This window comes from Anguilla rostrata, chromosome 7 (assembly GCF_018555375.3).
Source record: "Anguilla rostrata isolate EN2019 chromosome 7, ASM1855537v3, whole genome shotgun sequence".
Classification (NCBI taxonomy): Eukaryota; Metazoa; Chordata; class Actinopteri; order Anguilliformes; family Anguillidae; genus Anguilla; species Anguilla rostrata.
Window position 1 is genome coordinate 41,995,640 of NC_057939.1, and position 25,653 is coordinate 42,021,292.

General features: G+C 42.9%; 1 protein-coding gene across 4 annotated transcripts in view; it reads left to right on the plus strand.

The window, feature by feature from the left end:
* The first annotated feature begins 19,447 nt into the window (after nucleotides 1-19,447).
* LOC135259717 (kelch-like protein 5) overlaps nucleotides 19,448-25,653 on the plus strand; it is a 49,265-nt gene continuing 43,059 nt past the window's right edge. The window contains exon 1 of one of the 4 annotated variants that reach the window (XM_064344365.1): nucleotides 19,448-20,259. In XM_064344365.1, coding sequence (XP_064200435.1) covers nucleotides 19,745-20,259 — 515 coding nt within the window. In that variant the 5' untranslated portion in view covers nucleotides 19,448-19,744. Of the gene's footprint in view, nucleotides 20,260-20,295; nucleotides 20,730-25,653 lie in introns of those variants that run through there. The other 3 variants (XM_064344367.1, XM_064344368.1, XM_064344369.1) reach the window with 3 other exon arrangements.

The window sequence follows — 25,653 nt, forward strand, 5'->3', positions numbered from 1 at the left end:
GACTAAGCAGCAAAGAAGCAGCAAATGCTTGTCACAAATGCTATTTGTAGGGATCTGTCCATCGGTTTAGTGAATTGAAGCAGTACTGTATCGTTCTCTTAAGCCGCGTTACCACCAAATGTACCCAGAACTTTTAGTCCCAGGAACTACTTTTCAAGGAACTAAAAGGTTCCTTCAGCCCATTGTTGTCTGCGTTTCCACGGTGGTCTAAAGTCCCACGAAGATTAGTCAAATTAGCCCACTGACGTATGAAAAAGCGACGTTGTTGTCGGTCCATCTGTCCTATGATTTCTTCTGTAACCCCATACTACCACCGAAGTAGCCTACATTATTTTCTAATAACCGGGACAGCCCGGAGGGGTTTATTCCACTTATATACGGGTTACCAACAATGACTATATATGGTTACTTTTGTATTTATTGATTTTTATCGATTTAATCACCTGAAATTGAAATATTATTCCGCAGTCGTTTGGGCATATTTTACCGTTGTCAAGCAAAACTGTCGTTGGTAGTTGAACTTGGACCGTTGTTATGCAACAAATAGGATATAACAGGCCAATAGTCAGATTGTAACTGTTTTATATATCCTCTCAAACACATTCATTATGTTTTTATGCGAACATTCACTTTCATGTCTTGACATCCGAGGCGACAGAATGCATTCACATTCCACAAATAACTGGCAACAACAGCAGAAAACATGCACACGTTTAAACAATTTGCTGTTGAATTGATTACTTTCTCATCATCAATTCCGTATAGGCTAATCGCAAAATGACAAGAATAGAACGAAAACTCGGACTTGCGTGAAAATTTAAATTAGCAGTGATACAGCCACCGTTTGCTTTCCTTCAAAGTTACTGCTAGCCGAGCAGCGAAGTGTGCCCTCCAGATGCGAACCATGCACCATAAATTAGTCCATCGTCTTCCTGGTCTTTTTGTGGAGTTGAAGAATGGCAGAGTAAAATTACGGCTGTCTGAAAAAGCAAAAGGGACGATTACTAGAATTAACCTGTTATTTTACCCTGACAAAAAGTGCGGAAGGTGATTTCCAGTTTGCTTTTATTGTATCACCAATGTAAACTACCGCATACCTCACATAACTGTATCAAACTTTTTGAGTCAATTACAACGGGCTAACAAAGAAAATCTGGAAGAAAATATTCAGCAACCGAATTAAACCGTTTGAATGTTTTGGTACGTAATATGCTGTCCCAGCACGAATGCTTAGCATTTTATAAAACGAATACTAAAGCAAGAAAAGAACAGAAGAGCACATGTTATAATTCCAAGACGTTGGCAGGCTATAACCAAAAGTAGGCTACTGCGCCGCATAACATACAAGTTTGATTTCAAGTTATTATGAAAATAAATAGGTTTGCGGCTGCAGATTTTTAAAAATGGCGGTTGAAATAAAACACTGCAAGTAGTCGACCAATCAGAAATTTTCAGTGCTTGCGCCCCACCCCAGTACTGGTACTTCTGGAAAGTACTACCCCCCGAGCAGGAACTTATAAAGTCCCCGGAACTTAATTTAGACCATAGTTTCTGCGGTCAAAACGCACTGAGTTCGTCAAAAGGTTCCTAGTTCCGGGGTAAAGTTCCTGCGGTGGAAATGCGGCTTTACTGTCTATGTGTAAGTTCCATATGCGGTATACTGAGAGCAGGGAGGCAAGGGGCTAGAAACGCTGACACCTGCACATTAAAAGGCTGTCTTTGAATTCACACATTGAATTGAGTATAACTGATGGGATCAGGTTTTAGAATTGCGATTTACGTCATCACTGCGTGGTTCAATTTATGTTAATGTACTAAGCTAATATTGCAATTCAGTCTCTAATGTATATATATTTAATTATGTTTATGAAAACTAAAGCCATTTGACAGAAATGACACAGGGTGTAATGTTGAGTCATCTTTCTGAGTTTACAACAGTTGACGTGAAGTCCAATAATTATTGTTCTTCATAAAATGAAAGTTTAAAAGCTGCACTCTTGGGTCTTGTCCAGAGGCCTAATGTTTGAAGTCTTTGTACACAGTTTGTATTAATTGCTTCAATCCTTGTTCCCAGGCAAAGTTCCAATTCTAGCCGTGGGGGTTGCTAAATAATTGATGCACATGCTGTTGGAAGTTATGGGGTCTGCAACATAGTCCAAAGAAAGAGACAGCCAGAGGAGAGATGTTCAGATACTACGAGAATAGGTTGAGTGTACGAGTCACTTCCTGTTTCACAGATTAGATCAACATGACCCCATCCAAAAATAACAAAGCTCTTGCTCTGTTATTTGTACAAAGAATACTTAAAATAACTGACTATGAAGTGAGAAGTCAAATGACACCAACACGTTTTATTTTTTGAATCTTAACAAGGATGGAATGCTCATGTATAAATGCTGCATAGTAGTGCCTCTATGATCTCAATCAGTCAGACAAACCATAACAGAACTCTCATATCTTAGCAACACAGATGAGGTCACATCGAATGTAAAAGTGGATGAAAGACTTCCAAAATATTTTCAGCTGTGAGTTTCATAATCAAATGGGGGTTTAGCTAAACAGAAGAGTGTCTATTGAGAGACTGTGACAGGAACTGAGGCTGAATATGCAAGAAGAGTTCACTGAACATTGTGGTTGTTTGTCATTGTTCCTGTTAAACAGTCATCCTCTACCTCCAGTGGCTGTGGCAGCTGTGGGCTCTATGCTACATTAGCTCCTTCATAAAGCCATCAGTTCAGCCCCTGCAAGACACCTGCACTGCACAATTAGTCCGGTGTACTCTTCCCACAATTCCCCGCTTCAATCTCCCCAATTCCCCAATGAATTACATTATTTTCTTTGCAGTTTCTGGTCAGACATCACTAATTATTTACAGCCTTCTTTGACACGCATCTCTAATCACTTGCAGCATTCCCACAATCCTTTGCTTTGCTCTGCTGTACAATTCCCTGCTGAAAAAGCATATTTTCTGAAGGGTTTCTTGGCTTTTTCAGCTGAGACATTGCTGGTTGCACGCAAGTCTGTACAGCCTTGCCGTAATTCTTCCAATCTTCTGACTTATTCAACAGAAAACATACAGCTTCCAAGCCTCAGCCCACAGTATTGTTGCTTTGGCTACACGCTAATTCAACAGTGATATCACACCTCCATTCGTCATCCCTCTGGCCAAAGGGGCAGCTTCCTCTTTACATACACAATTTCTGATCCTTTTCAAAATGGTGTCCTGGGAGGAGGGAGGGTGCTTGTTGACAGCCTCTACTGTGGGCCTGCCATTGTGGGACACCTGTGTGTCACGGTAAGATGTGAGTGTACCAAAGTTAAGTTTCTACCACACAAGTGATTCTGACAGGAGCTTAAGGCATAGATGACAAGGACGGTCGTCTAGGGCGCTGTCCGTCTGGGGTGGGGATATCGACAGAAGAGGGGAATACAGAATAGCAAGAGAATGTGTTGCCGCATGAGTCAGCAGCCAAACCCCCCCTCCACCACCCATCCGCCACCGCCAAAATGCCCCCCCCCCCCATCCCCTCGGTCCACAATCCCTTGTGGTTATGGAAAAGGCACTCTGAGCATTTTCATTTCCTTTCTTTCTCTGTCAGTATCTGTTCAGACATCATGGCAGAAGTTCTGTGGACTATTTTTGGAAAGCAATTATGTATAAATCATCCTGTCTGAAATCTCTGCCCATCCACTGACTCGAAAGAAGTCGGGCGAATGGCAGACCTGACTGCTGGCCATCAGATTCAGGTCACTGAAGACATTTTGTCTCACCGTTTCATTATTTGCAATAACTCCAGCTGTCAATATGAATGCAGTCTGGGGTTCTGCTCTGTAAAAACAGGTCCTAACGAAAGCATGGACCACACTGCTGTCCGTATTGATGCGGGTGATGCTGATTGCAATCACGGTGTTTGGGGCTTGTTTTTACACAGGGCTTTGTTTAGAATGACGTGCAAGCGCGTTTGGGCATGATCGCCTCTGACCAGGGACCAGACAGAGATCAGACAGATGGGAATGGACTGAATGACAGGGTGAGAGAGTGGGAGTGAGTGAGTGAGTGAGTGAATGAGTGGACAAGAAGATGAGGCATTTGGAGCACCACAGGGCTACAGTGTCCATCTGGCACACTCAGCAGGACTTTATTCAGTCCATTTAATTGGCCTGTAAAAAGGGGGCAGGGTCTTTCTGGCCTAACAGTTTGGATTCTCAAAAGAATGTAATGAGAACCCTTTGGGTGTCTTTCTACAGTCTTGGTGCATCTTAAAGAATGCCACCATGTTTGGTTGTGCAGTGGTCCTGGCTGGGCTATGGAGGTATTATTGTCTAGATCTGGAGAGGGGCTGAGGAAAAAATCTGTAATGTATGGTCAACAAGGCCAGCCGTGAAGACTTGCGACACAACTTCTTATATTTAACTAGTTAGCTTGCTTACTGTAGGCTCTGCACAAACACTCATTTTACAGCATAACAGGCTGATGTCATTATAGTACTGAAGGCACGCTAACAAATGTTAGCTGGCTAACTGCTGCTGGCCAAGTATGTTGACAATATGTTATTTGCGGTACTTCATTCTGGGACATAACTTCAGCTAGGACTGTATTGAATAAGTGGGCTAATTATAGCAAGCTAGCTCGTTAGATATAAGAAGTTGTAACCAGAAAACTCCTGTCTGATGTCATGATACTCAAGGGTTGCAACTTGCAAACTGCAGACTGTTGTCCAAATTTGTTTCACTTTTGCAGCATGATATTGAAGTGTTGCAACTTGCAAACTGCAAATGAGATCAGGATTGTTTCCCTTTTGCAGCATGGTACTCAAGTGTTGCAACAATGGTGCATTTATTTGTGGATCTACTGCATGTATTTGTGGATCAGCTACATTTATTTGTGGATCAGTTACATTTATTTATTTATTTATTTATTTTTGAGACAATAATACCTCCATAGTATTAACAAATGCATGCTTTTCATGATTCTCTCATATGTCATTGTTTAGTGTGTAGCTGTACAGGTTCATATACTGCATATGTCCAGTTTATGTCTGTGTGTGTGTGTGTGTGTGTGTGACAGGATGCTGTCTTGGTGCAGAACTCTCAGCATGAAATCTCGGTTGGAACTTGGTCATGTGACTGGGTCACTGGGGATTTGGCAGACAGGTTTCAGTACAGTGGGCCAATTCAGCAGAAAACGTCTGAAATTGCAAGCAACCATCACATAGCTGTAATGAGAAAAACAGCCTGACAGTTAGATGGAGAGAGAGAGAGAGAGAGAGAGAGAGAGAGAGAGAGAGAGAGAACAACATAACAAGCTTCACATAATGAGAATTCACCTGAAATATGAAATGTAATACATAGAAATAATGGCAGTCTGTTCATATTCACCAGCGGTCTTGTGTTATGCATCCACACTGCAAAGAATGGATCATTATTTCATTCAAAAGCAAATGAAACCTGGACATTGATTTATGAAACCCTGACTTGTGTATATATACTGTATATATCACATGAACCTGCCCAATTAACCTAGTATAGACAAGACATTGAGCTATGAGACCAGATCATGTGTTTTGTTGGGGAAGAGAATTTGCCCATTAAATAATAAATTAATATATATTATCTTAATTTCTGTAAGGCTGAAAAGTATGTGGTTCAGGCTTTTTGCTTGAATTTTTATTGCCCCTTGAAACACCTTTAAAGGGTGTGAGTTAACATTATTTTAGCCTATGGATTAAATGTATAATCCCAGGAAAGATAATTTGTCTGTTAAATTATTTAGATTAATCGAGTCTGAGTTCTGAAAACAATGTGATTGACAAAATGAATGGAGAAATGTCTTAGCTGGATCCAATTTTGATTCATCTAATTCATTTTTTAATGTATTCTGTTACCAGAACTCTGGAGACTATTAAGAGATGAAAGTCTTTAAATGAGCATACTTCAGCAAGAGGACAGATGCAATTTTTAGGGGAGAAGAGAGCTCTCATTTTATGTATTAGATTTTTAAAAATGTCCTTCTGGCAGCCATTTTGCCCCTGCCTTTCTGTCCGTTTGGTGCCTAAGGCGGGACAGAGTTGTGCCTTTCGGGTGCTGTACTACAACTGTTGTGAAGCCGAGGAATGAATTAACTTCTCTCTGTAGCACATCTTCAAAACGCTTCCTCGTTCCGATCGTCCCGATCCTCATAAAAATGCGAAAAAAGAATTCATTAAAGAAAATGAAAAACTGGGCGCATGGTTAGTCGTGCCTTAAAAGGAGTGAAATTGAAATACATTGGTCCTGCTGTTTATTAATGTAGGCACTTGAGTGATGTCCCCGTGGTGCTGAGAGGCTTGAGGGCGCTCGTAATGGGGACATTATGAAACAGGAGTTGCATCTCTGCAGCCCTGTGGCCTGTGGTCCTCGTTGTGTGTGCGTGTGTGTGCGTGTGTGTGATAAAGAGATAGAATAGTGGAAATCTCCACCACTGACACCTAAAATCTTGAAAGGACTGAAAACCTTTCTTTGCCCCTGTTGCGAAGTGAAGTTCTGCCATTGGTTGCTGGCTGCCACACATCTGTTCTATGACCGCACTGAAATAAACCTGCTGTTCCTGAAGCCCTTTGTGCAGAAACACTGAGTCTGCTGTTGAGATTGTATGCTTCTCACCATAAGCCCATTTGAAACGATGCAGACAGGCTGTCCCCCATAAACTCACATGAAAGGCGCTCAGTATCCTCTATAAAACAGGTTCTGACATTTACTGGATAATCCTTAACAACAGATTGCCGAGTTGCAGTGTTTCTCTGAAAATTAGGTGGCGGGATCCTCGAGTTATGGCACCTCAACCGACATAAATATGACCTGAAACAGGATAAGGCAATATAAAAGCTAAACTTGAGCATAAAATCTTTTTTTTGTTTTTTTTTTGCTTTACCATGTGTATTCTTCCCATTGCTGATGCATATAAAAATTGTGGCTCTCTGTAGAAACCCATATGAAATGTTAGCATGTCCTTGGGGAGACTGGGAGGTTACATGAGCCATACAGTGTGTGTAAGTACTATTGCTTCATGCGCTTGAATGTGTGTGAGTACTTGCGTAGCAACTGTAGTGGGAACTAAACTGTAGGACCAAAAAATAATGAATATTACATAATTTTACTTATTCCTATTATTTCAAACACCTCTTTGATAGTCATATACAGCATAGTAGCATGGCATTTCTGTTCCTTCTAATGGTCACTGTTTAAACTTGCAAATAATTTTAGTCGGTATTTCAAATATTACATCCCAGGTGAAGACTACAGGCCTACCTTGCACACATGCACACGCACACGCACATGCACACGCATATGCACACACACACACACACATACACGCACACACAAGCACTGATCCAGAAAACATACCTACTCCACCACTCTGTCTCAACCCTTCGTCTTTTTCAAACTCACAAATGAGACACCCTCAGTGGCTTTCATCTTTAATGATTTTCTTTGGTTCCTCTCACCCTCTTAAGTCTTTCAGCTCTGGCTCAAACACATTGAATGGCATCCAAGAACAAAAGGTGAAGCTGTTTATATTGTTTTTTTTTCGGATCTTTCTTCCTAGCCTCTCCTGAACCAATTATAAGTTGGCGCATCTGGTGTACGAGCACAGTGTCAGCATTTTTTGCTCCGGCTGGAAGTGCTAGAGAGTGACGTTAACCTTTCATTTATAATTAACGGGCAAAGAATCACCTGCTCTTTGTAACAGAGTGAATTACCCTCCATGGATGAAAATATCAGAAAATATTGATGCTTTTCTTTGCTATTTATTAATACCGAGAACAGTAGTCCTACAAAATAGGATGAGGGAGAGGTCACAGTGAACACTAACATGCTGTAATATTGGACCAAAAAATTTGTGGCACTTCAAAGCTCCCCTCCCCTTATTTTTAGGATATGAGATGAACTTCCTTGTTAGAGAATTGAAAAATGCCACTGTTTTTTGGGGAAACTGAAATGTACTTTCTGGGAGTAATGCTTACATCAAGGCTGTTTAGTTACCTTTCAAGCTTTCTTAACTTAATACATTTGGAACAGAAACCTAAATGAAACATGAAAAGGTTTTATTTTAATATGGGTATTTTATCCATATTTCTCAAAATCCTCTATTTCCTTTCTCCAGTCTTGAGGTTTTGAATGATGGCTTCCATATTGTATTTAAATGTATTGTTTAATTGCTATTACTACTAAATGTAGGTTTTCCCAATTTTATATTTCATACATAAAACAAATATAGAAGACATTTAGGAAATGTTTCATTGCATCAATTTTTTGAACATTCACATAAAAATGTTATATGTGACATTTATAGCTAATTATGCAATGCTCACTCTTGCTCTTTCACATTTCCAACAGCTTAGCATAATTTTAGGCTGCTATTGTCTTATACTATATACTTGCACTTATGTATGGAAAGCTGACTACAGTCATTAGTTTGCACTGCATAGTCCCACAGCAACTCAGAAATCCCTCTAGATCTGACCTTAGCATTTCATCTCCGTAGTGAGGGAAAAAATTATACAGCAGGAAAAAGAAAAAGATTGAAAAGTTAGTTCCGGAGAGGTAAGCAGAAATGGGAAAGTTTTGGGCGGCTATTACGAAAGTGTTGATGACCTTTTACTCTCTCTCTCTCTCAGCACAGCCAGAGGGGAGCATGAGGTGTTCTTCAGAGACGTCTGACAGGTCCCCCTGCTACCGCTTCTGGAGAGAGGTGTTTTATGATTCTTTGGCACGCTGGCCCGACCCTACCCTTTGCGTGATGGATCTGTCTTGTGGGGATCAGTATCATTGCAAGGGATCAGACTGGGATTCCTCTTGACACCTATGTGGGCTTTAAATCCAAAGGTCAGAAGGACCATTTGTCTGAGGGAGAGGGGAACCATCTGCACTGAAATTGGCATTTCCTTAGCCTGAACTGTACAGGGAGGAAAAAGCTATACATTGCCATAAAGAGGGAAAGCTTAAGCACTTTTTCCTATATGAGCAATGAGGGAATACATCACGAAGGGTTCGACAATACGACTCACACTTGGCTGGCTTTAATGCTGCTGCTGCTGCCGCTGCTGTGTGTGTGTGTGTGTGTGTGTGTATGTGTGTGTGTGCGCATCTGTGCAGTGTGCACAAGTCTGTGTGTGCGTGTTTGTGTGTATGTGTGTGTGTGTGTGTGTGTGTGTGTGTGTGTGTGTGTGTGTGTGTGTGTGTGTGTGTGTGTGTGCGCATCTGTGCAGTGTGCACAAGTCTGTGTGTGCGTGTTTGTGTGTATATGTGTGTGCATGTATGCTGATGTGTGTGTGTGTGTGTGTGCATGTGTCTTTGTGTGCATGCGCCTGTGTGTGCGCATCTGTGCACATTTCTGTGTGTGTGTGTGTGTGTAAGGGCCAGGGTATATGGAGTTGAGTGGTGAGATCTATGCCACAGGCCCTCGCTGTGCTTGATGGCACAAGCACACTGCTCCCCTACGCAAGCTGCCATGGTGATGGATATGACGCGATAGGAAATCGATGAAGAGGTGTTGCGGAACTCGCCGGGCCAGGGAGGTTAATATGGGCCGAGGGTGAGGGACTGGCCCGGGCCTGGAGTGATGATATGAGCTGGGCGTATTGGGAAATGGGTCGGGCGGTGCTGGGATTACAGAACGGACCTTCAAGAATGCGTGAAAAGGCAATCGATATTCTTAGAAGAAAAGTGAACAGCGCTCTCAAGATCACTGTCCTGATGGACAAAGTTAATGTGTTGCTAGTGCTTATGACTTTATTGCAGGATATCATCCCTGGGGCTGTCCCATGTGCAAATGATTCTCTTCAGGGGGGAAAAGTCTAGGGGTGTTGAGTATGGCGAACACAGTCATGTTTTATCCTGATAAATGCTTTCTCACATTTGTTTGGAAAGCTGATTTGTTGGTACCCAGCTAGTGTAAGATTGGGAAGACTTCATTGGGAAGCTTTATGGTTCATAGTTTGGTTGTAAGATAAGGCTGTGATGAAAACCTACCCCAATCAGTTTAAGAATTCATTTTTTGAAAAAAAAAGGTTCTATCGAAGTCACAGTAAGGCATTTGAGGAATGCTGTATACACATTTACAGGCAAAATTCCCTGATGGCTATGTAGTTCTGAAAAGCACATACATGTCAGATACATTTTCATAATGATTCAAATTAAAATAGTGAAACTGAAGATTTAGCATTTCTAACATTCCTATTAAAATGTGCAACAATGATCACGTAGGACTGTGTAACATCATCTCTGCAACGTTAATTTTGACTTATAGAAAATGTTCAAGGGACACCCAGGAAACTGCACCAATGTACAGGCTGAGAACATTTACCCTAACTTTACTAACATTCTGGGAATGTTCTGGAAAAGAAATGTTGGTTTGGTAGTCACCTTTATATGCCCCCCATTACTAGATTCCTCACACATTAAAGCACCTCACTTTGCTTGTGGAACAAATGATAAAGCAACAAAAAAATGAGAAAATATTAATCTGGATAAAATATGACTGTGCTGTAGTCAACACTCCTTGACTTTTAATCGTTCATCATTAAGGTATAAGAGGCTGGGGAAGCATGCTGCTAAGAGGAAAGACCGAAAAATAGATGACAGCGGGGACTGGAAATAAATATTGTGGCCTCCATTGTGTGGGGGGATGCTTGTTCATCACTGGGGCTGACAGCATCTACACTCCTGAGAATAACCAGGCTTCTAAATCTTCAGGAAAGCTACAGCAGAAACATTTTACTCCCGTTGCCGAACACATTGTCACAATAATAATAATAATAATAATGAAAATAATAATAACAATAATAATAATAATAATAATAACCCTTTATATTCTGAGTGATTAAGCAAAGGCTTAATAAAGGTCTAATGAGTGACTGGACTGTGACGCTAAGACGTACAGTCACTGTTAGGATGTGAAAGGGGTATTAGAGTATAGGGTTAAATTGAACAATACCACCACTGTTGGAGTTTGGAAGAGAAATCAGATGTACTTGGGCGGTGTGTGTGTGTGTGTGGGTATGTGCATGTGCGCACATGTGCGTGTGTGTGTTGATGTGTGTGCACGCGTGCATGTGTGTGTGTGTGTGTGTTTGTGTGTGTGCTCGTGTGCATGTATGTGTGTGTGTGTGTGTGTGTGTGCGCAGTGTACCTGCATGTCTAGTGTTCATGTTAATAAGAATATCTTTGTTTATGTGTCCTGCTAGTTTGTCTGCAGACCCTGTTTGGCTGTGTATTTTGCATGTGTCTCGTTAATGAACATGTCTCTGTCTGTGTGTGAATGTGTGGATGTGCATGTTTGTCTCTACATGTGATTTATTTCTGGAGTTTCCCTGCCATCTCTGTCCTGTCTCAGAGTCTAATCCCTTACACTAGAAGCTTTAATGAGCTGGAGTTGGCAACATTCCCCTGCTTGAAAACAGGAAATGACATGCATGTTTGGGCTGGTGGGCCGTTCATTGAATTAATTACATACGCGGCGCACAGTAACGATGTAGCAACCCAGTTTGGTTGGTTAACTACAATCATGTTTAGTTTTTCAGTTACCTGCATTGATATTATTGTTATTGCTGCGTATCATTGCAATTCATCAATGGCTTGTAAAATCTTTCCCTAACCATATCTACAATATACCACAGCTTATTGTGACATCACTGTTTGTGTTGATGAAAAAATAAAAAAAAAGCTTTCTTTCGATTTCATATTTCGCAACATGCCGCGATGTGTGATGTGGTTTTTTTTTTCCTGTTCAAGAAGTTGCAGACACATCACATGGGCCGGCCCGTGTGATGTGTCTGCTTCGCCAGATTTCCGCGATGTTCTGTTACTGAAGCGCAGAACGTTATGTTGACCTTTGGGGTATTATCTCGGCGCTCGGTTAATTAAAAAGTCCTGAGTGTGTGCGTTTGTAGTCTCGGGAGTGGGTAGGCCTGGAAAGACAGTTTCCGCGCTGTGGACCGCAAATAGGAGCGGGGAATAGTCGGCTGATCTGCTTTTACTGGCTGAATCACGCTGAGATCAGAATGTGTGCACTGTTCTATAATCCTGCTATCGTATTTTAAATTAGCATATCATTAATTTAACATTTTAAAGGAAGGCATTCTTTTTTAAAAAACCGTCTTCTGGTTGCCCAATGATGAAGGAGTACTTTTATGTTATTTTAATATGTTCCCTCCCTCTCCACCTTTGCTAATGTGTGGTGAGCTTTCTGGCGCAAAATGGCTGCCGTGCATCACCCAGGTGGGTGCTACACATTGGTGGTGGATGAGGTGAGTTCCCCTTCACTGTAAAGCACTTTGAGCATTTGGAAAGGTGTTATATAAATGCAAGGATATTATTATCAGGAAATGGTTAACGAAAACATGCTTCAGCGACTTAGATATTAATCGAAAGGTTCAAATGCACTATTGGGATTATGCCAACAGCTAAAATGCATTCAAATGAATTTTAGATCATCCCAAATTGGGTGAAATGGCACACAGAATTACCCTCGGTGTTAAAATGTGGTCTTTTGTGGATCTTACTCCCATACACCGTAGCATTTGTACAGTAGATTCTGATTAATCTCTGCACACACTCTTCATTAACACTTATACCTCCTGTGCAAACCCCCCATTAATACCCTCTCACAGTTTTGTGTGGAGTAACAGTTTATGACAGTGCAGCATTGTGAGGAATTATTTTGTATTTCCATATCAAACAGCTGCAAGGGAATCACAGTGTAATGCAACATTAATATGTATAGTCTCTCATTTTCTCTCTCTCTCTCTCTGGCAGTGTTAATGCTATAACAATAATGAGATTTTATAATATAAAGAGCCAATAACAATCACAAAATGTACTCAATAGGTTCAATACATATAAGCAAGGGCATAGTTTCTGCACACAATTGCACATTTTTATGCCTGGAGTGGATAATTTGATGGGGAGTGACATTATAAGAATCATATGAATCACATTAGTTTGTGAATTGTGAAATGATTTTCATAAAGGCTTTGCAATTACTCTGGATTTGCTCAGGGTTGAAGACTGTTCCAAGTAATGCATTGTAAATGCAAGCTACTATGACCACTCCATATTGCTTCCTGCAAAAAAGTAAGAGTGTAGTAGATATGTCACAAAATACAGTGTTGATATTGATGAAAAACATTGAAATGCATACTTAATGTCTCAATAATAACATTCTGTACCTTAGCCAAGTCACCAACCGCCGCAGTTAAACCTGGCAAATGCCTTGCTTTTATTTGAACTGCTGTTGCAAGAAATTATGTTGCAATGCCAATTTTTTTCATTTTAAAATGAAAGGCATTTCACTTTTATTTATTCATCTAAGACAATAAAGAATTATCCTGAACTTGAGAATTCCATCCCATCTGTTTACATTTCAAAGCACTCCGGCACATGAAAGAAATATGAAAAGGGTAACAATCATAACTGTCTTGTTATGGCGCCTTTCAGACTGGGAAAAGTGGGACAGAAAGTATGTGATGGCTTTGTGATCAAAAGAGCAAAAAAGCTTTCTTCTTTTTAATTTCACATGGGGATTATTTGGCTCACCAAAACTAGGTTTTAATGAAATAGTAAAATGAGAAATAAATGAAGTGTATGCACGTGTGTGTGTGTATGTGCATATGTGTGTGTGTATTTATTTCCATGGCTTTAAAACTTTTAGCATTACATACACACACACACCCGCAAACACACACACACATGCACGCACACACACACGCGCACACACACACACACACACACATATGCATACACACACACACACACACATGCACGCACACACACACACACACGCACACACACACACATATGCACATACACACACACACACACACACCCCACACACACACACACACATACATGCACGCACACACACTCACACACGCACACACACACACAGTATATTCAGCGAGTCCCTCGTTTTTCTTTTTCTACAAATCTTGAAGCGGAATGGCGTGTAAGGACATGGTGTCAACATCACTGCAATGCGCTTCTATTTGTTCTCAAGGTGCATATCCTTGTTGGTACAGCCGCCCACGGGTTTTTTATTCAATCCTTTCACGGCTGGTGCAGGGGAACGGCAGGAGCCTGAGGAGCCGTTCATTCTTCTCTGGAAGACACTGTACCTCCCTGACCACGGCTGAGGTTTGGAATCCAATGAGTCAGATAACTGCTCTGAGAACGAGAGCTATTGCTGGACGCGCCACCCATTAACCCCCATTGTCTGCGTCTGTGTGTACGATAATCCAATGCGTCTATGCGAAGGGCAGACCAAAACAGAAGAATAAAAACAGATGACCCATTAACCTGGGTCCGTGTTTTACACTTCATCTAAACCTTGCAAAACCATAAACCTTGTCGGTTATTTATTTAAACAATGTCCGAACGGTTGTACGTTGTGGATATCGAGAGAGCAGGAAAATGCGACGGTTTTTCATCGAAAGACAATTTTCAGCCAATCGAAATTAGCGTGCGCTCCGCTGAGTCGTCGGAGCGTGTCCGCTCCGGCGCGTGACGGTCCCTGCTCGCCCGAGCCCTTTTCAGCCCCGGCGCTTTGGAAATTAATTCCGGACTCCAAATATTGTACCGCCAGATCGTTCAATTATCGCTGCCCTTTACGCGTTTCTGGGGAATAAAGAAAAGAAGAGGGGGGGGGGAGAAAAAGGAAATCAGAGAAGCAATTATTTGCTTGGCTAGTCAAATCCTATGTCTGTCCGTCAAGCCGGAGTTGGCTTTCGGCGAGCAGAGTTAATCGTGGTGTGAATATCAGGTGAAGGACTCGGCATAAATAAGAGAGGGCTGAAGGCTGAAGTGGATATGACTGACACGCCTGTGCTTTGATTCATTGGAATCCTACCCAGTAAACTTCTGTGGTAGCAATTATGTTCTGCTATTTCTGACAGACAGATGGCGGAAGCCACCATCAGACAGGAAGTGGTGCTGCGGCTCTTCCTGTAGTGTTATTTCCTGATGTCCACGTGTAGGGTGGCCCATTAGCCAAAATAGAACTCATTTCTGTACCTTCTCATTTTGAAAGGCAGTTTTTGCACTCACGGTTTCACGTTTCTTTGCCAAAATTTTGCCTGCTCACTCTTTACTCTCGTCTCTCAGTTCAATCTTCGCTTTAGGCCAGGGTCGTCCGGGAAGCGTATTGAGACAGTTGTTGTGAAATGCGCTATATAAATACATTTTGTTTGATTGATTGATTGATTGATTGGTCTCTACACTCTGCACTCTTCTCTCCGTGCTCCTCTTCGCTCCTCTCTGCTCCTCCCTCTGTGCTCCCCCCCCCTGGCTCCTCCTCACCAGGCAAACAGCTGGACAGAGGGCGCTGAAAGAGAGCGCGTTTGTTGGGGGTTGGGGCGTCGCCCGGGCTCGCGCGTCTCTCCGGCTCATTGAGATGCAGGGCCAGCCCCTGGGCCTCTCCCATCGCATTACGGCGCTTCGCCGACGGTGTCCGCCGGAGCCCTGCGGGGCGCGGTAATGCAGCGCCGCTGGAAATCAGCGCCAATCCCCCCCCACCCCCCCCGGCCGCAGCTAAGGGGAGGACTCCAAACTGTCCTTGAGGAAGATGCAATTCAGGGTTTTATATCCAAAGAGGTGTCGTGTCGCATTTTGACATTAAAAAGAAAGAATTGGATAAGCGTTCCGTTTTCTGCTGGTGACCCATTGTTGATGAGAAGGTGTGCACAAGGGAATTGTGGGATTTCCTGCAGACTCAGTGAGAATCGTGCATTGTGTGGAGGTGCCCAAAAGGTGTGTCCCAAGTCATTTTCAGATTATGGGTTAACACAGTAAAGTCTATCTACTAGCGTTTGTTGTGAGCTTCACATGTTATGAATTTGCAATCAAATGAAAGATATGATATGAACTCTATCAAATGAATGATAGAGTCATGCAGTTGGTTACTTAGTGCACTATTTGTCTGTCAAGCCCCAGTCATACTAATGACAGGAGATATTAACACAAGAAAAGTTAAAAGGTGAAAAAAGGGGAGACCCTTTGGTGTAGGGCAACAGACTTTCAATCCATAAACAAAATTTCCTGTGAGACTAAGGGTTTGCTTCCTCGTCATGGCACTGTAATCCCATCTCTGTCTCTGACCGATTCTGCTCTCTCCATGCTTGAATAAAGTTAAAAAAGAATACATAAGGAGGGTGGAGTGTCCGATTTCCTTTTTTTTTTTCTTTAAAGAAAAGCATGCAGTTTATATATCCTGTTTCCCTGGGGGGACACCCTGGATCAGTGCATTACTTTTACTTCAGGAAATGAAAAATGAGCCCGGACCCGCTTCCTCGCCGTTACGCCAGATTCCCCGTTCACAGGGAGCGTGGAAATCGTCCCCCCGGCTGCCCGGGACCCACGACCCGGGACGCGTTTCCCAGGGGTCTCGGCGAAAGGCGGGGGGGGGCGTGAGAAAATGTTTTTGGGGTTGCCCTGGAAAAAAAACCTGCTTCGCTTGTAAAATAATATGCGGCGATAAATTAAAAGTGCTGCACGATCGTGTTTACTGAAAAGTTAATGTCTTTTAGAGCCCTGTTCATAAAGCCTTTATGGCAGCCCCCGCAGATATTAAAGCTCTCTGCTTTATTTGTATCTGGGGCGCCTCTGAACCTTTGCGATGTGTGGATGCCTATTCAAAACAACACTTCACGAGGCACCTAGGATTGGTGGGTAAGAAAACAAAAAGCCAATGAAAACTAATCAGCGTAGGTGCTTTGCTTAATCGTTTCACCCTGGAGCTATCCTAATGAAAACACCCCTGTTGAGGGACAGAGTGACTCACTGGTATTAGACTGGAGTAGAAACAATGGCAGCACTGTTCTCTGGTGAATGAACATCAAACACCTATAGACCTGTTTGGCTATGGGAATCTTGGCACAGAAAAGATCCCAAGGTGAATTCAAGCAAAGTAAAGGCGGGAATACCTGACCAGGGCCCTGCACAGACTTTTTGAAGGGTGAATGTTGAAAGTAGCAGATGGAGAATGTGCCTGTTCCCAACCCTCATAGTCTTGTCCTCCTTGTTTTGAGGTGCCTAGTCACCTGTGGTAAACATTCATCATCCTGCTGCAGTGATGACTCTGAGGAAACACACTCAACCGACTGGCAACAGCACCATAAGGCTTTGGCCATTATTACCGCTCTACACAACTGCATAATTACCAGAGACTGTTATTGGTTCTGATAACTACCTTCTCCCTTTCACTTCTCTAGCGCTCTCTACCTCCTCTCTCTCTTTCCTTCTCTCACTCTCCCTCTCTTTATATCTCTCCTTACTGTTTCAATTCTCAGTTGATATCTAAGTGAAAATCTGATTGTTGAACACTGAGAATGCCAGTGCCTGTTTGTGGCTGTGCCTCGTCCACCACTGTGTGTGTGTGTACGTGTGTGTGCGTGTTTGTGTGTGAGTGTGATGTGTGTGTTTCACAGTTCCAACATGGATATTTTTAGCAAAGGGCTAGCAGCTCTGTGTGTGTCTACTCAGAGTTGATTTAATACAGTACATTTTTGAAAACACACCGTGATCTGCCATTTACAACTACAGTATATACCCCACATTTCGCTTACGGGAATTAATGTCAAAATCTCATCATAACAGACAAGTTGAAACTTACAGATTATTTATTAGGCCTCTTTAATTAATACGTTACTACTCAGGTGTATTAATAAGCTTCTCCCCCATCTTCATATATACTGCTGTTTCTCCAATGTGCAGCTGCTCATGGCCGTGGGTTTTTCAAGGATGAGATTTGATGCCATAATGTTGCGGAGCAGCTGGGCACATTGTGTTCAAACAGGAGAGTGGGTCCTCAAGGAAGATATTGAAAAACAAATGGCCACGGTCATTTGACAGGAAACATGTGCCACAAAAGGGGGAGAGGGATGAGAAATCATATTTTCTGTAACAGAGTATAAATTATCACATATTTCTTTGGTAGACAGAGATATGCAAAAGGTTATTGTGGAACGCAAATTCATGTATACCATTGAAGTATGGGTATGGAAGAGTTATTATGGTTTAGCAGAATGAAACATTATAATTCTTAAACGTTATCAAAAAGAGTCATCATTTTGTCAAACACATTATGAAAACACCCACACTAAAATCAGTGTGCTGTAATTAGATTTCCCTCAGTAATTTTATACAGTGAACTAGGAATAGGACATGTCCAGGTTACTAAGGTAACCGATAAACCGGTGGGCTATGGTTGCTTTGATAAGAAATTATGCAGCTCTGCGGTCACACATCACAGCTCTTCCACCACTGGAGAACCAGAGAGAAAATACATAACGAGGGTTAGGATTGATTTGCTTCCACTGTTTTGGAGGTCCCCAGGACCAGTAGTTGCAAAATACTACATAACCTCACACAGTCACACATCTCACAGTTGGTTGGTATGTATTTCAACATAAGCATCCTTCTTCCTCTGCTAATCCCTCTGCTAGTGTGTGTTTCCAAAAAGCTCAATTTTTGTCTCATCTGACTACAACCCCTGATTTGAATTGAAATTCCAAATGTGCTCAGCTACTACAGTGCCTATTTTGCTGGTTCCTCGGTAAGCCAATTCAGAACCACTGGCAAGAGGGGGATATGTGGTCATGTAGACTTTTGCTCTTTATTTTTCTTCTAACCATCCCATGACATTTTGACTCACTGTATCTATTCCCATTTGAAAGGTTTATCACTGTTTCAGTGGTTTTAAGTGCCTTAATTATTGACCCGTAGCAAAAATGGAAAGTGGTTTCTTTAGTTTTTTTATTTATTCATTCCTAACCATCTCCTGACATTGAGGTTACATCATATAACATATTACCCATTTGAAATAGTTCATGCCCGTTGTTATTTAATTTATCTTATCAAGGTGTGATTATTTAAAGGGGACTGACATATCTGTCTCACTCAACCGACTTATTCGCGACTAGCATCTTTACTACTCACGTGCTTGAACATCGTGCTCCGTTAGTGGCAATAATGTATTCCAAGATTCGTTTACTTTAATCATTTTTATTTTGTTTCTATTTCTATTGTTTGTTGTTACTGTACATCATAGAACCTGAACCTACACCGATAACTGTCCATGGATCGCATCTGTCAGTTAGCGGTATTCAACCTATGAACCATGAAATCTTGTGTGGCTCTAAAACGAGACATCTAATTGTAATTAAAGGGTTAAATGGCGCGGTCGCTCAGGGATGCTGCACCCGTCAATCACGCATTACGTGCCAGTAGCCTACCTCCATCTTCTGCACACTTTACTTCTATACGGTGGTTGTTATGAGCGCGATTTTATATAAAACCAAAAGTATCTTAGAAAGCTGTCAACTGTTCAACGCTAATTTCCTCACTATTATGAAACATCCGTCAAATAGATGATTTTTTTTTCTTGAAGCTTATGTATAACAGCAAGCTGGTGGGTGGATGTTTGTAAATAATTATTTAAGTTGATACTATCTGGGAATGTGCAGGGCGCCGTTAATGTGTGTGTGTGCCGGGGTGTCTGTGCGAATTGGGTGAAGCGCACTTCATCAGAGCGAGTCGGAGGAGAGCGAGCAGTGACTGCGTGCTGCGTTCAGGAGGCTGTAGAAAGGAGCCTCCTCTCTTCTATACTCTCTCATTCGCTACCTCTGCGAGCGTGGTGCCGAGTGCAGTTGGTGTGTCGTTGCCAAGGCGATCACGGGCCTCTTTGCTTTCTTTGCTGGAGTGGAGAAGGGGAATGTCTGGTTCCAGGAAGGAGTTTGACGTGAAGCAGATTTTACGAATTCGATGGAGGTGGTTCGGTCACCCGACGTCTCCACCGCCCCACAGCCAGCCACTGGGCGACTTCTTTAGCGGGAGGAGTACGGGAAATTCAGCGGAAAACTCCTCCATGAGCGGGGGTGCCAGCAGCTCCAACAACCTTAGCAGTAGCGGTAGCGGTAGCAGTAGTAATAATAGTGGCGGTTCCTGCAGCAACAGCAGTGATAATAGAAAGTTTTTGGACTCGTCAAGTAATTCGGTGGCTTTAGCCGCCAGTGCTTCTGGTTGCCGCCGCTCTTTTAGCCATCAGGACTGTCGGAGCCCACCACCCCTGCCCTGGGTCGCCTCCCCACCCCCGGAGGTTCCCGTCCAGGAGTTAGCAAACGAAGGTTGCCCGGAGTCCCAGCAGCATCCTCCGGAGGCAGAAGCAGAGGAAACCGGTGGAAGTGAAGAGGACAACAACAATATTGATTCAGATTCCAGCTCCTGCAGGTATTCAATAGAATATATTTTTAAAGTCTTTGGTACGTCAGGGTATAGCCTAGATTTATTTTTCCAGACGCGATATAGAAGAAAAGACGGAGCTTGGGTATCGCGGTGTTGTCTTGAAACTTTTTTGGGAATGAAGGATTGCTTGCTCATTTACATTATACAGGAAATTGCTAAACACTTTGTTATTACAACTTTGGTTGTGGCGTTGAATTACGGGAACACTCACTGTAGTGTTCTTCCATAAGCGTATAATTGTTTAGCTAGGTTTAGTTCAGTGAGCAGCACTGGGGTTCCGTTGATGGCCTTTTAGCGTGCCTAAAGTGTCATTGGTTCGTACTCCTTCACAGTCTGTGTCGGAGCAGTAGTACTGGTAGTAGCCTATACCACAAAAAGCGATACGCTGGAAATACAAAGTCCTGCCAGATGTGCGTAAGAACTCAGATACTACTAGCCCACTGGAGTCACGGTTGGTGAGATTCATTATTGTTCAGCTGCACTGCCCGCAAATACTTTGCTACCGTAAATATGCTTCGACAGTTGGCGTAATATAGGCTACTTGCTTTACTCTTAAAAATGATCACGGGAAATTTGACGCAACACGCCTCGATGACTGACGAGACTGGCCGTTTAAAGCCCTCTAAAGCATATTTAAATTAAATTTATTCCTCGTGTCAATGCAGTTGGAGGTCGGCGTTGTATCAATTTATGTCTTGGTGAATAATATCCGGAATTCAAAAGTTACAAACATTTAAATTTAAAGACCCTACAACACAAGGCTATTTTGCATGCGTTTTCGCCCCGCATTTTACGTGGGACATTATTGGTTGGTATTTCTGTCGGTTAGGGTCTGTATCCAGCTGTTGAGAATCCAGCAAGCACAGTTGCAGCCGTCCTATTGTTACGCATTAGAATCATCCATATGTGGCCAACTGAGCACTACAGACTGTTCGCATAAGGTTAACGTTTTTTTCTTCTGATAACTATGCTTGTTTCATTACAGCTCTGCTTTCTTTAAATATATGTCTGGTTCATCCTGGAGATAATTTCTTAGAGTTTCTTATCCCTGTACGCGCTGTGATAACGTTGAGATGACGAACATTTACATGTAAATTCACCAGAAGCACCATGCGGTTTCGAAAATGCATGCACTTGGGCGTGCTCATGAATTCCCCTTCCTCATTCATGTATTTTTTCTTCTAAGCTTGCGTGATAAAATCGCTATCGTAAATTCGATACGGTTACAATTTAACTGGAGTAGGCATATGATATTGTATCCTGACCTATCGTATCCTGAATACAGCATGTCGCCAGGTTCGTGAGAGGGGTGGGAAGACGAGCAGCGGTGCTGTAGGAGCACTAAGGACTTCTCCATAAAATCGTGCTACACTGGCAACCGTCCTGTGTTTTCCACTCCATTAATATTTCTGTTTGTAGTGAAGGAATTTCACGCTAACAAGAGCGGTCGTGTGCATTCAATAGGTCTTTTGTCCTGAGGAAAATTGGGTCATTTCAGCCAGGTGCTGGCGTAGACAGTTTTAATAGTAACAATAACAACGATAACAGCAACAACAATATTCTTCTTCTTCTTCTTCTTATTATTATTATTATTATTATTATTATTATTATTGATATAAATGACTGATACACAAAATGACAAATCCATATGAAATAAAACATGATGGAGTAGAGTATGGACGCTGTCGTTCAAAAAAAAAAAAGAAAGAAGGTCCTCATAGACCCTAATAATGTATTTGTGTCAAATATGATCCAGTGCTTAAATGAGATCTGTAATGGGACCCGGTGCCTTCTTAGTTGCCCTTTCCCCTCTGCAGTCATCACTGTTAGCAAAATGCTTAGCGTACGCCCATATCCATGAAGGTGTACGGAGTTGAGCTTTTAGGATACACGTCTTCAGTCTGTACAGTAGGATTTTCCCCAAGAACATTTTTGGCTATACACTGTCCTCCAGGCAACAGGGTTCTAACAGAATTCAGAGCTGAATCCCCTGGTACTCTGCCATATGGAACTGTAGTTTTCCACCTGCTCTGCCCGTTGTGTGATGGCTTGGCATTCGCTGGGCACTCTGACCAGTTCTTTGCACCACTGCTGTGACTTACAGGTCTGCCCAAGCTAGCTGCACAAAGGCGTGAGCACCTATGCTTATATTGTCACCAAATTGGTATCTTTTAATGCACAATAGCACTTGCCTGGCTGGGAATTCAGTAGTCTGTTCGTGTTCAGTTTACATTGTGCTAGAACCGGCAGATTTGCAGTGCAGTTATTCGCAGTAGTTATCACAGGGTGGAAAATTCATATTCAGTTACTATAATGGCACAGAAATAAATTAGTTCCCTGAACAGTACCCATCATGCACCTTAATAGAAACAAGGAAATTGTTGTAGTGAATAGTGGCATGCACGAAATGTGTTTCATTGGACGTCTATGGGGAATCTTCAGTGAGTAATTCCATCGTTTCATATTGAACTCCACTCTTGTAGACTCATTGGCAGTGAGTGTCTCGCTCGTGTATTGCCAGCTATAGTAATTTTTAGCTGAAATGGTGATCTGAACGGTCAGTCATCACGCAAGATTTGGCTTCCTTTTGCTCTCCTCTGTTATGCGTGCTGTAGTGTTGCCGGCAAATGAATAATATATCATCACTGAAATTGTCTTCACTGAAAAACAACAGTCATCATTCATCGCATCCCTTCTGCCCATCGAACTGTAATCTGTGCGGTCCAAACAAGGCCAAAGCTCTGGTATATCTCTATAAGGCTCATTTATCTTCCTTGAACTTAACAGGAGCTACATTCCTTCTAATGTGGCTATCCGCTCTAAACACCGCCTCTACTGCCATATGGGTGTCAGTATATTGCAGTAATGGTGCCACAGCGCTGTTGCTGCTAGTGCTAACCGAACCGGGCTGAGGCACAGGCTGTTTTCATACATGGGTGTGGAATTACAGAGGATCAGTGTTTGAGATCCTTCACTGTGCACCCGTTCACACAGTATCTGCAATGCCCAATCATAAACACAATCAATATATATTTGATAATCTGTAGTAGGTTTTTAAAAAAATACATTAGTACAACTGCAGAGGGCAATAGGGTCTCCTGATATTCTGCAGTGCACATGGCAATTGATTGTAGCCCCGGTTTTTTTGTTAGCGTACATTGCGTTGTTCAATCAGAATACCCTGATCTCACACTATACTGTAGTTCTATTGCGCCTGTTCACAAGGCACCGCAATGATTGGAGTGCTCTTTTCATTCAGAGATCTATTACCGCAGTCTCGGTTCGCCGCTATAATGTGGGGCGGTCTGTCTTTAGTTTTGGTGGCGGTCCAGACAGGACGGGTCCCAGGCCAATCCCGGCCACGGGTCCCACAACGCAGCCGGCTGAAGGAAAAGCAGTGGATTGAAGCACGTTCCCAGAGGGGACGTCATTAGCCTCCGTGTGGAATGTGACCGAAACCTGTTCCCCATATAACTGCCTCTCAGGGCAGTTAGTGTGAATGAAAGGACCCCTGAATGAAGGCTCAGCAGCAAGCACAGTGCTGTGCTTCCACAGTGCTCCAGTCATCTACATCTTTCCTGCAGTTCCATTGGCCCGGCGCTAGAACTTCAGTGGAAACAGTGGAAGTTAACTGCAGAACTTTCCCAGCTGAGTGTTCTATCAGAGATCATCTATAACTAATGACTACAGAATCTTCTCTCTGCCAGTCATGACACATTATTTTTTTTTCATAATAAATGCCCTCATTTTCAGACAGACAAGGCTTTTGTTTTATACATTACACAGTCCATTATACACTACACCGTTTTCCGGAAGGATTTTCTATTCCGCATCTTTTGGTTGCTGAGATTATGTACATGTTTATTTCATGAACATGAACAACGTTACAGTCATTATTTAAGACAGAATATTTTATACAGAATAATATTTTTGGAATGTTGCTTTTATTCTTGGAACAGCGCTGATGGGTTGGCTCCAAGCCCAGAGGAGCCAAGTGGAAGTAGGTGTGTATTTATCCTGCTTAAAATAGCATTGCAAGAAAGTCCTCTCAAAAGCGCACTCTTTCCCAGATAGATAGCACAGACTGTTTACATATCAGCAGTGAGCAACTGGGGATATCTGGCATGTGTTGAGTTCATTTTCTGGGGTAAGTTTCAATAATTCAGCTGTGCCTCGACACCTCTTCAGTTGAATCGCAAACAAACGTTTTGCGGTGAAGAAAACCAACGCTTGTGCACCTAAGGAAGGCCAATGCCAATCAGACTCATGCCTATCTATCTGCCAAAAAACACCTTAGTAACATGTTTGGGTGGGGCATATTATTAGCAAAATGTTTAGGCAAACTTTTACAATGCCCTTATCACATGTTAGGGATAGGCTATATCCGGACCTGAATACCCTACTTGGAAATGCACAGATAATGCGATGTGTACAGATATTTTTTGTTACTGCCAAAGTTGACTAATGACACTAGAAAGATCTGATACTGTGTGTATGTATTTTATTAATATATTATTATTGCAGTATACATATATATATGTGTGTGTGTGCGTGTATGTGTGTGTGCGTGTATGTGTGTGTGTGTGTCTGTGTGTGCGCATGTGTGTGTGTGTTTGAGTGCGTGCGTGTGTGTGTACACGTGCGTGTACTGCTGCCCTTTTCCACGAGAAGCCTGCGCTGCTTACAGCCTTTGATAGCCACACAGCCGAAGCTGCGCTCGAGCGAGCTGCGAGCGAGCCCGTCTCCCTGCTCCGGCTCTCGTTTGAAGTCGAGTCGCGGGATCGGGAGGAACGGATTCTCACGCGCTAGAGAAAACGCCAGCGCGCGCGTGCATCGGTGAGCCGGCTGTACTCTGCGCGCGCTTGCGTCTGTGCCCGCGCGTGCCCTGACCGAATCGCCCCTCTCTCCTAGCGCCACCTCCCGCCCAGCAAAAAATCTCCAGTGTCAATTCAACACTAACAAGAGTTCATATGAGTCCAGTCGGGAGAGTTTATTTACCGCCGAACGTTTCACGGCGCGTGCGGTTAGCTCGCACTTGCTGAATTCCGCCCGATTTAAAAATTTGGCCGAGCGAAAGTGAGAAGCGAACGCAGGCGCTGCGTTTTTTTGCCGCGGGATTGGCGGTAACGTCCCGGCACCCACGCGCAGATAACAAGCAGGGGCCTGAAAGTCCGCCCGCTGTCCCCCCCCCTCCCCGGAGCTGCCGGCGGCTCCAATTAACCAGGACGGGCACGTGGCGCACACTTCAAAGAGAGGCTCCTCCTGTTGTGTTTCGCCGGCCCGTGTGCTCGCCCCCCCTTCTCGAAGCACACGGCGCAACGCAACCGCTTTTCATAACAGAGAGAGGAGGAGAGAGAGACTCGAGATAAACTGACGCCG